Here is an 11,458-nt window from a genome sequence, read left to right as displayed (position 1 = left end):
TAACTACACTATAGATAAAAAGAAAAGCAAAAGAAAGGCCCCTTATTAAAATTTGATTTTAGGCCATGAATTTTGTTGAGACGCTCTTGTTTTCTTTATGGGGTAGTAAATTGATAAATTTTGAACTTTTAGTTCCTCCCACATTATTTTTTTAAAATTTTAAGTTGACATTCTTTCTGTAAATATACAAAAATGAACTTGTTTTAATCTAAAAAAGTGTTTAATCTTTGTTTTTTATATATATAAATATTTGGAAATCAAATTTTGGTTAAGGGAAAATATACCAAAACGTCTTCTGAAAATCAAACACAAGCTGTTGATGTAAAGCTTAAAAACATTCAAAATAGCGAAGAACGTCTTACCTGTAAAAACGAATAATGGAGATCCCAGTTCTTACAGTACATAATGTACATACCGAAACCTTTATAATCTATCCTTCTGGAAAAGATAACTAAAACCAACCAAAATAATTTTCCGTTTCTATGGTCAATCTATACTTCCAAAATATCATTTTCTATGGTTCTGGAATTTTACAACCTCAATATCTTTCTGTAAGCTAATTTTTCTTATGTAATATTTTTGGTCACCTGTCGTCTATTTCCTGTATGTAATCCGCATCCTTTGGACGGGTCCGTTGAATAACTGTCCAAAATAGTATAACTTAAAGAACCAGAACCGAACTTCAAGGGAAAAGAATATGTCCATCGTTAACCCAATGCACAAACTTCTCAGAGAATTGCCGATGGGTCTCCCTACTTTGTTGGGCATTAAAATTGATATCTTCAGTAGTCTGCTCCGTCTAAAGTAACAAGATTTGGAAAGTAAAAAGAATTACCCAGGCAAATTTATAGAGAAAACATGAATAACATGTAAAAAGCAGAAAATGAAGACGTACGATCAAGATTTTTATTACTCAGAAGCTTCCAGATATTGTATTGGCTTCATTTTTTAAGGTGAAAGTGCTATCTTATAATGTTGTTGCCATTAGATTATCCTCAAATAGTCTAAGATCTGCATGAACTAACCTTCAGGCTTGCCCCAGAATCATAAGCTGAGAAGTTTGTTTCTGCTTTAAGTTCATTTGTCACACTATCTGCTAACAGACCCCGAGATGGAGAACTTATGATTGAAGATCTGCACAAACAAGATAAGTTTTAGTTTTAACAACAAAATATTAAAAAAACTATGCCATTAAGTCCTTGTTTTCCTGAAATCATCAAGGCATGACTGCAAAGGTGGTGCGTCTAACCAGTAAAAAGTAAAAACATTTTCCCGGTTAGAGACATAAGACACAACAGAATTGATTTGACTAAATGATGATTGCTACTAAAGAGTCTTGTTTCTCAATGTATTATTACGTCAACTTGAATAGGTCAAAATATAGAAAAGCACTAAAAATGAACTGGGCCAAAAGCACTGTTCTGCTTTTGCACCACTCTGTCATTAATAGCTGAAGTCGCTAAGTTATCAAGCCTAAATACCCAAAATACTTTTACAGGCCACTAAAAACACCAAGTTGCATGATTCCTGAAGTTTGGGTCCTTGATGTTGCAGTAATACCAGCAAGAGAACTGAACCTCTTTGTTTTTGGGATAAGGAATAAGCAAGAGAAGTAATTAAATTAAATTAATCAGCATTTAAGATATTGAATATATTCTCTCCTCCCCCCCCCCCCACTTTTCTTTTAGGGTTTTGTTCCGGGACAAGTATTCCATCCCTTATTCTTCACCTTAAGCACGGGTTAAAACTACAAGGACACCTATTTATGCATTGGTCAAGATATACGAAGTATACCTCTCATATGTTTCTTCTTCACATGAATTTCCCGACGAAGAAAGCCAATCAACATCAAGAAAATTTGAGGTATCAAACAAATCTGCACACTCATGAAATTTAACGCTGCCACTTCCGAGACACTGCTCTAACTGCATATCATGGAAAAACTGTCCACCATACATTGAGGGGGTGTACCTATCACAAGAAGAATGCGCACCAATTGTGATGAGCCATATCAAGTGAAAGGTGAAAAAGAACAAAATAAAATAAAGCAGTAATTTCTTCCGAACAGCATCACCTCAACCCCAATAAAAGGAAAAAAAAACTTAAAATGATTGGCTAAGACCCGTGTTACAAATTCCGATGTCTTTGAGCAAACAGAACTTTTCAAGCTGCAATACGGTGATACCTTAACTTCACATACAGCCATGAGGTTAAGCGTTATAAGGTAAGTTCAGTAATATATCATACATTCTCTGCACATATGGTCATAAGGATTTTAGGAGTGATAAGGGTTGGTCAGTAATGTCAATCACAAATAGATAAGCACCTGGCTGCCATTAAAAGTATTTCATAAAGACACATATACATTATCTTTGTTAAAATATACATGCAACAATACAAGGAGCATTCAAAATCATTCAAACTTCCAATGCATTGGTCCATGGAAGCATGAAGGAACCATGAGGGAGATGTTTTTGTACCATAAGTAGTAGTTAGCAGCTACTCGATAAAGAAATACCCGAGGACATCATGAATCACCTGAGTATGTTACTGCTCCAAATGAATTTATGAAGCATATAAATCTAAACCGAGCTACCTGGTAAACGAAATATCAGTGTCACATGTAGATATTTCTGGTGTGGACTCTGAAATACCCTTACAACCACCTTTGCCACAGACAGTCAAAGGCTGGTGAGCGTCTTCAGTCTGATCTATGTCTGTGTCTTTACCATGAGAGCTGCTTCCACAGCTTATGTTTCCTTCTGATAGCGACCTTTTAATAAATGACCTGCGTATTAACAAACTGCTTTGCTAACAGCTTTGATACAATTGTCTGGCAAACAGCAAAAGTATCTTCCTGTTCTGGATACTTGATCAGAACAGCAGATTAACTTGAAATACTAATCAGATTTAGGAGGCACGTTCTCCTCTTTTTAAATTTGCGGTGGACACGTAAATCAGAATCATCTTTAACCTTCATATCAGTGAGATGGTTACAACGCAGGCTGACAGTGAAGATGGGCATAAAACAGTGAAATCTCATGGATCAGCATGATATTATAAAACCCAAATATTGGTTTTACAATGTTTAAACCTTTAGTAAAAGCAATTTGGAAGACAGAAACAAGCCACAGCCTGGAACAGCGTGACAACAGCAAGATTGTGCTATCCACCGTGACACCAGCCATGGCACAACCAACTGCAGCGCTCTCCGCCTGGAAGTGGCAGATCTTCTCAAACATGGGCACCTGACACACTTGCTGTCAGATAAATTTAAGCATCGGTTCTCCCGTCCCAAATTTTGAATTAACTTCAGGAATTTATCACATGTTGCACAAACCAAAAGGCCATTTTAGAGCCAACCTGTAAGCTTCTATACACATCTACTTCTCTGATCTGACCCCCAAAAAAAGGCCAACTAATGGCCCCACAATATGTTCTCCTATTTTATAAAATATACATCTTCTTTTCATCTTTGTAGTCGGGAAGTCAACCTCATTGAACAGTGTATAATGTTGTGTCATAAATTACCGAGAGCACAACTTAAACAGTTCAATAACAATTTTTAATTATTCAGTCGTAAGAAAATGAAAAAATTATGTAGCACAACAGAACCTATATAAAGGAAGCAAGTTGAGAATGCACTCAGAGAAAAGGATCATGCATACCTAGAACTTTCTGCGGTTAGAGTTGATCCGTGCATCCTAACATCATAGTGCTGTTCTGGATTCAGTTCCCACAGAGATGGCTTTCCCTCTTGTGGCTGGAAATGGCCCAAGAACCTAGAAATGGCACCACATTATCATAATTTTTTTCAAAATTGCCCGTATCTTTTTGGAATAACAGCCTCATGGAACTTATTGCTATAGAAAGTATTCACATACACATTAATGGCATCTTGTTTCTCAGGGTCCATGTAGGCATTGCTGTAGTAGCGCTGAAGCGATCGGAAGAACTCTTGAGACCTCGTTGTTGCTTTCCATTGGCCTCGTATTTCTGAAAAAATCTGTTTGGGTTCCATATTCATCACTACGTTAGATGGTAACAGTGAGAATTTGATAAATGAAGAAGAAGCTACGCTTCAGTAGTGAAACAGTATGCAAATGTTTAGTCACAAGCAAAAAACTGGAGCATCAAAAACTGAACCGTGAACCACTAGCCCTCTGGGATTTCTCAGTTATCAAAAAAATATTTGTCCACCATTGCATCCACTAACATGAAGATATCTTATAAGAAGTGCATCATGAACTTAGATGGAGTGAAAGATCTGCTTCCACAGAACCAACTCATTACTATAGTTTCCATCAGAAGCCTGCACAAGAAAATTGCAGAATTTCTCGTAAATAGCAAAGATAGACTACCTTGTTATGTGCAGCAGAGCCACCATATTGTAGTGCAAGAGTGTCTCCCATTTCTTCGTAGATCCTCATTAGGTCATGTGCTATAGGAGAATGCGAATCAATGTTCTCCACATCTATAAAGCCTAAGGCATGCAGCTGATGGGTCAGTGCGACCAGCCCATACGCATACTGGCCAACATTTGTGCGATCCAAACAGTCTATACAATTCGTTCTTAAGACTCCCTTTTGGACTGTTGAAAGTTTGACATAGTAAGCTCCACGCAGATCATCACTCCCATTGTCCACTTCAACATCCATTTCATAGAGGTCCTTTTCAACATGGTCTCCACTACTGTCGCAGCTGCATCAAATAAGATCAACATGAAAAAGGGAAAGGAAAAAAAAGGAGATTTGATGCTCTTGAGAGTGAAGCAAATACGAAGTGGACATAACCCAGGTAAAAAGTTATTTTTAGCAGAAACTTTTTCAAATTTCAACTACTGAAAAATACTCAAGAAAACAGGTGAACATCAAGTTTAGCTTTAGCTTTAGGGGTCTCTCTCTCTCTCTCTCTCTGAGAGAGTGTGTATCTTGCATGAATTAATCCAATCTTTTATGCATTGAAGTGCAAGAAAAATAAAAATAACCAGCATGCAGCAAAACTATATGCACCAGACTGAGGTTATATTTAACTAACGCCTCAACTTATGTCCCAACCAACACATGTTGAATGCGAAGATACAAGAAAATCTGAATGAACATCTAAGTTCTGCAGCATAAGCAGTGTTGCAAGGAGTTCCTAAGTAATATAATATTTGAGAACAATTAACTCTCACGAACTGATAAACTAATATCTTTAAGAGGATAATTTGATTCGCAAACTCACCCGATGGATGACAGCTTTAGCAATTCCCCACTTCTTGATGTAGGGATTAGCTGACAATGGAAAAGGCCTGTTAACTCCAAAGCATTAACGGCCACCTCACCTAGACGTATCAAGGCCTTTGTAGCTTTGCTGTAAGAGAGATGCCAAATTGTCATGAAACCATAGATCAGTACGACAGATAAACAAAATAAGAACAATAATTACACAGGAAACATCAAAGATAGAGGCAGCAACAGCATACATTCTTGGGTGTTTGTTTAGATCCCAGTGAAGAAATCTCAACTGGTTGTCCTCAGGAAGATCTTTATTTATGAAGTCAATAGCATTAGCGAATTCTGCACGAAGAATCGTTTCTCTGGGCCTCTTCTCACGAGTCTGATTAACATAAAAAAAAATAACAAATAAAGCAAGGGAGAGAGTCTGAGAAGGTCAGAGTACCGCTTCGTAATGAAAAAGTAAGAATAATGGATTGAATACTGAAGCCTGCAAAAAATTACCTTAATTAAATTTAATATAATAACTGGATTTCCATATCTTTGAACAAGATCTTCAAAGTGAAGTTTGGTGGCTTCAAACTTGAGGTCCTTCCTAGACACTAAAGGGTAAGAAAGTTAACAAAAATTTGAGCAAATGGATACTCGAAAAAATCTCAAGTGTCTTTTGGACGTACATATGATGTCAGGTTTTAAATTCAAACGTGACGTTTCCTGAGACCAGAAAAGAGGTATTGAACCACGGTTCTGTACAACAGCGCTTACTCCAACAGGGGACCCTTCACGTACATTTTCGAACACAATCTGTTCCGTCTCGACGTCATTTGCTACATGACCCTTCTCATTTACTCCTCTTTTTAAATATCTGCGTGAAATAAAAGGAATTAAAACTCCACAACAAAAATTGTTAAGCACTTACAATGCTGGGGTCACATTATAACAACAAAAATGGTTAAGCACTTACTGATGTTGAGGTCACATAATATATAATACCTATCACATTATGCATTCACATGAAAAGTAATTAAAAACATTTAAGAGGTGCGAGAGCTTGCTTCATAATTTGGTGTGTACCTTGTTCCAGGCCACTTTCCAGGACTTAAAATAGCTAACAAATTTAGCACAATACAAAATCTATCTAAAAACAATGAAATTAGTGAATAGCAGGAAAAGGATGATATATGTTTCAATTGTACAAACCTGGTACCAGCATAATGACGAGAACGTCTAGCAATTAGGGTTAAGATGAAGTCCTGTGCAGAAATAGTAAGTGTAACCTGTTCCACAAACACGAGAAAATGATAAACTGTTGAAAGTACGATTCCATTTATGGTGTCATTTAATTGGTAACGCAAACATAAAATGTCACAAAGATATATTCTGAAATAAAATCATAAGCTATTTACATCCAATTGAGTACTCCAACTAAAACATATAGCAATATGGTATATCATATCAAAATGGCATCTTGCCCAGCTACGTTAGCTAGGATTTAGATTTCTGCTCAGTTACGCGTATAAATTTAGAAGAACAATTTCAAACAGAAAATACCTGTTTAAAGAACCCATAGACTAACGCAACTGTCCAGAGAGTATTTTGGAGCTGATTGTGGATTCCGCGAGTTAAGAATTCATTCCATACAAACATTGTCTCATAAAGGGTGAGTCCTGTCTCTGAGTTGCTCAGATTCTTTTGAAAACTAATCATAATAGGATAGGAGTAGCTGAAAAAGAAGTCCTTTGTGAGGTCCACCATGTGCAGGAGCTTTTGATATCTGTTTCCCGAAAAGAAGAAAAGAAACAAAAAGAGGAACCAAAAGAAAAAAGTGAGTTAACATAAATCTGATGCAGCAACTCAATATAGGGGTAGGGAAAAAAGTTTAGAAATAAGCAATATGAAATAAAAATTTCAATATGTGCGCCGCTGGAATCCTGAAGATACCTTGTCTCATTCAACATGTAAAAATTTGCCCCTGTAGTTTTGTAGGAAATAAACTGGCAATGGGCTCTATGAATGACTTAGCTATAAAATGCTCAACTATAGAATTTCTCAGTATACTCTTTCTGCGAGCATCTGAATGACTCGGTCAACATGAAATCCGTTGGGCAGTGAATGCGTTACAAGGTGTATTGCTAAAATAGTATAGCAATTATCTCAATAACATAGGACTTCGTACAGAATGCAAAGTTCAATAGTTACCAAACAGAAGAATATTAAAGTTATATAAAGATACAAAGAAATCAGAAGTGTTTTCGTTCCATTATAATGCCTTCCTAAAAGTACTACGGACATTTTACATTTACATGCAGAATTGACTAAAGACCTGTTCTCATCCTTAGAATAAGCCATATTGGAAAGCACAGTAGAGTGCGGAATTGGGAACATCTCGCTCTTAGTGATAGCATAAACAGCATGACCACATATCTTTCCAATCTTCCTTCTTTCCGTGATAACCAGGAAGTAATAAGGTCCCAAAAACTTTATAAAACCTAGAAGAAGAAAAGAAACATCAGTTGTGTCAAACATCATCACACATCTAATAAAAGGGTGACATTTAGAAAGTATAATATACCAATAATTCCGTAGCAGCGAGAAACGAATTTAAGCCCTCCAGTAGACGTGTTTCCTTCATGTATTCTTTTTAGGAGGTCTAAGCATTCAATTTCTGAATATGACGTAGGATCTTCATGAATGATTAGTTCCGAAGGTTCTAATCTGTCAATCTTTAATACTTTCCAAAAAGTTCTGGTCTTATCCCATCCAACCATGTAGAAGTTCTGTCCCATATAAAAGTAAGTTAAATATCCCTCTAAACACCAATTAAGGTAACGTCATAATCTTCACACAGATCGAGTAATAGATATAACGACAAAAGTAATTAATGACTTAAAAACTGCGCAAAATGACACATTTAGGCAGATTCAGCAAATTCAGCATAAGAGAGAGATACAACCTACCAAAACGGGAAAAATAACTAAGGGCCAGATTGTTTCGAAGCTATAGTCCTAGATTCTCGGAGAGCAGATACACTGAATACTAGACGGGTAAACAGCGCGCGAGTCGGTACCTAAATCCGTACTCCATAGTATTCATTACTCATTATCGATGCATTCATTAACGTAGCCACAAGAAAATTAATGCACCTAGCAAACTGGACACGTACAGGAGCTCAAACACAACTAAGGGCACACCAATAAAACCACAGAGTTGATCAAAACAGTGAAATTAATTTATCTCTTGAGATCGAAAAGTTAATGACCATATCGTGATCTAAAATGAAAGAGTTGTACAAACCATGTGAAGAGTACAACTCAGCATTTTGAGAAAATATTTACTTACTCTGTCCCAATTTGTTTGGCATGTTTTGGCAAAGTCATTAGACAAACTATTTGGGCAAAATCAGACTAGATCAGTTTAAGTTAAATTAAGATATTTACACACAATCTCGGAGATTGTTTTGAAGCTGTAGCCCTAGAATCTAGGGGAGCAGATACGCTGAACGCTAGACGGGGTAAAAAGCACATGAATTAGTACCTAATCCATACTCCATAGCATTTATTACTCGTTATTGATGCATTCATTAACACATAAACGAGAAAACTAAAAAAAAGCGGGAAGCTTGTAGAACTTATAATGCACCTAGCAAGCTGGATAGCTCGAACAAAGTTAAGGGCACACCAATAAAACCAAAGAGTTGATCCAAACAGTGAATCAATATATCTCCTGAGATCGAAAAATTAATGACTATAAGTTAAAACCATACAATTCCGTTAATCTAAAACTACATTTGACAAAACGATTACTCTCTCCGTCCCAATTCATTTGACATTTTCCGCAAAGTCAACATACAAACTTTCAGACTGGAATAATTCAGATTAACATTTAGATATTCAAACACAAAACAGAGAACATTCTTAGTTGTGATTCTTCTAGATATCAAAACACGGCGAAAATTTTAAATTTTAAACTGTTAGTTTAAGTTCACCAAATTAGAATGTTTAGTCTTTTAAGTAACAGAGATGACAAAATGACAGCAAATCGTCGAACATATACCGAGCGAGTCTCATAAAGCCGGAACTTTTGCAGATAAAAGCCTCTGCTGTTTTCATGTGAATTGATTAAACGCCGTTGCTTGTCATCTGTCCCCATGCTTCGCAGCTGTTCCAAACATAAACAGAATTCTTCTTTTATCCCACATAAACTTTAGAATCATAATCACAAGCAAAAACAAAACAAAACAAAAACAAAAACTTGAAATTAAGACTGATAAATCAAAAACAGAAAAGAGCATAGGGAGAAAGAGATCAACCAAGTAAAAGAGTGAATTCTCGCCGACGGTGGAGGAGAGTGGTGAATGGCGGGGTTTACAGATCGGACAAGGAACAGCTCCGGCGACTATGTCCACATAATAAAATGGGTATATATATTTAGTTGGAAAAAAGAGTGTTCAATTTTTTGTACAGCTAAGCGTAAAAAGGAACTTTTCAAAATTGAGCCGTATAATAATTCAATCATCATCATGCTGTCGTTAATTTTCCTGCTTCTGAATTTTACTGTTTTTACCTGAGTACCTCTGCATTTACGTTTGTGGGCGTTTGGTTTTGATTTTTATTAAAATTTAAAAAAAAAAACTCTTTTACATTTTGATAAAGACATTAGTTGTGTCTCGATTATATTATTCAAAAATAATTGTGTTTTAATTAGACACTTTAATTCAAAAATAAAAAATAAATTTATAAATCACCATCATGCAAAATGATGCTAATTTACTCATATTTGTATATCTTAATTATTTCTTTTACCAAGTGTTATCAAAGTAGATATACGAGATCAGAAATGAATTGCTAGTCGGAATAATTTATGAATCGAGCGATGCTTTAATGATCTGATGATGAACTTTTTTTTCTAATTAAGTGCTCTCATAGTCTTGTAGGAAAGTTCGACATCACACGACTCATAAACTAGATTTTATGCAGGAACTATATATTTATGGTACGAAATTAATTAATGACTCGTGGCGCGAAAAGAATTAACGGTAAAATAATTATTTAATTATGCATTATAACTGTTTGCCAGATTAGCATGATGTACACTATCTAGAATTGGATTACACCAATATATTCGAAAAAAGAGATGCCATCAATATAAAGGAAAAGGGAAACGTTTGACATGTGTTCAGTAATAATCATAATTATCTTTTAACCAAGTGTTACTAAAATAGATATACGAAATCAGAAGTGAATTACAAGTCGGATCAATTTGCGAGCAGTTAGTGCCTCCGGTTTAATAATGACAAACTTCTTCTTCTAAATACGTGCTTTCATAACTTTTGGAGGAAGTTTGACATCACACGACTCGCCAACAACATATACATAATGCGAAATTAACTAGTGACTTGTGTCGCAAAATTAATTAATGGCAAAAATAATTATTTAGTTTTGGATTATAACTGTATATGCTAGATTAAAATGCAAACACTATTGTAGCATCGGATTGCATCAATTTAATCTGGAAAAATGATCACATCAGTATAACGAAAAAGGGAAATAGTATAAGGTTGAATGGTTGTACATCTATTTTACATTTGGAAAAATTAAATATGATCTAAGAAATTGGAGAAAATATTATTGTAATGCATAAAAGAGCAGCCTGGTGCACTAAGCTCCGCCAATAGAAGAAAAATAACAGAATTTCTTAATCAATAAATGAAAACATGAAGCCAAATAATGACTTAATAATTGATTAGATTTAATTTACATTTGGTTCCATGCATGTTTTAAAAAAATGTTTGAGTTGTTTTTATTTTTCTAAAATTATTTTGAGTTTTGTTTTCTAGGTCAATTATGTACATTCTTTAAAAACAGACACCAATATTTGGTTTTAATATATATTTTTATTTTCTGAAGGTTTATAAAAATATTATAAAAACAATTGTTTGAGAGAAATATATAAACCTTTCTCTTTCTTCAAATAAGCTGTAGCTTTCTTATTGTCACCTGCTATGAATTGATGATTTCAAATTCTCATCTATCAAGACCTTGCAAAATATAAAAATTCGTTTCCACACAAGAATGATTTTTGAGAAAAAGTCAAAATATTTAAAAATTGGTGATGTTTATTTTATTAACTTTCAATTGTGCAAACATTTTAATAACATGCTGAAAATTACTCATTACTCCTATCACAATTTAAAAAGCAAAAACGGAGCTAGAAGGTTACATATGGATTTGACTAAACCT

The 11,458-nt window shown here is 35.1% G+C and overlaps 1 protein-coding gene across 3 annotated transcripts; it reads right to left on the bottom strand.

Moving 5' to 3' along the window:
• Positions 1 to 344: 344 nt before the first annotated feature.
• On the bottom strand, positions 345 to 9,690 carry LOC107800842 (phosphoinositide phosphatase SAC2). Of its 3 annotated transcripts, XM_075240598.1 has the most exons (17): positions 9,529 to 9,690; positions 9,273 to 9,377; positions 7,792 to 7,996; positions 7,543 to 7,708; positions 6,771 to 6,993; positions 6,420 to 6,496; positions 5,897 to 6,084; positions 5,724 to 5,821; positions 5,468 to 5,601; positions 5,227 to 5,355; positions 4,362 to 4,701; positions 3,885 to 4,006; positions 3,669 to 3,782; positions 2,597 to 2,788; positions 1,795 to 1,971; positions 1,026 to 1,134; positions 345 to 799 (listed from the first exon to the last, which is right to left on the bottom strand). In XM_075240598.1, exons 2-17 carry the CDS (start codon positions 9,366 to 9,368, stop codon positions 683 to 685), a joined length of 2,487 nt encoding a protein of 828 aa, XP_075096699.1. In that variant the 5' UTR covers positions 9,369 to 9,377; positions 9,529 to 9,690; the 3' UTR covers positions 345 to 682. The 3 variants fall into 3 exon arrangements, with proteins under 3 accessions (XP_075096699.1, XP_075096700.1, XP_075096701.1); XM_075240599.1 differs by lacking the exon at positions 2,597 to 2,788; XM_075240600.1 differs by lacking the exons at positions 345 to 799; positions 1,026 to 1,134; positions 1,795 to 1,971; positions 2,597 to 2,788 and adding an exon at positions 3,025 to 3,248.
• Positions 9,691 to 11,458: the final 1,768 nt, after the last annotated feature.

The sequence above is a fragment of the Nicotiana tabacum genome, chromosome 20 (assembly GCF_000715075.1).
Source record: "Nicotiana tabacum cultivar K326 chromosome 20, ASM71507v2, whole genome shotgun sequence".
In the NCBI taxonomy this organism is placed as follows: domain Eukaryota; kingdom Viridiplantae; phylum Streptophyta; class Magnoliopsida; order Solanales; family Solanaceae; genus Nicotiana; species Nicotiana tabacum.
This window is presented reverse-complemented; position numbering and strand designations above follow the sequence as displayed.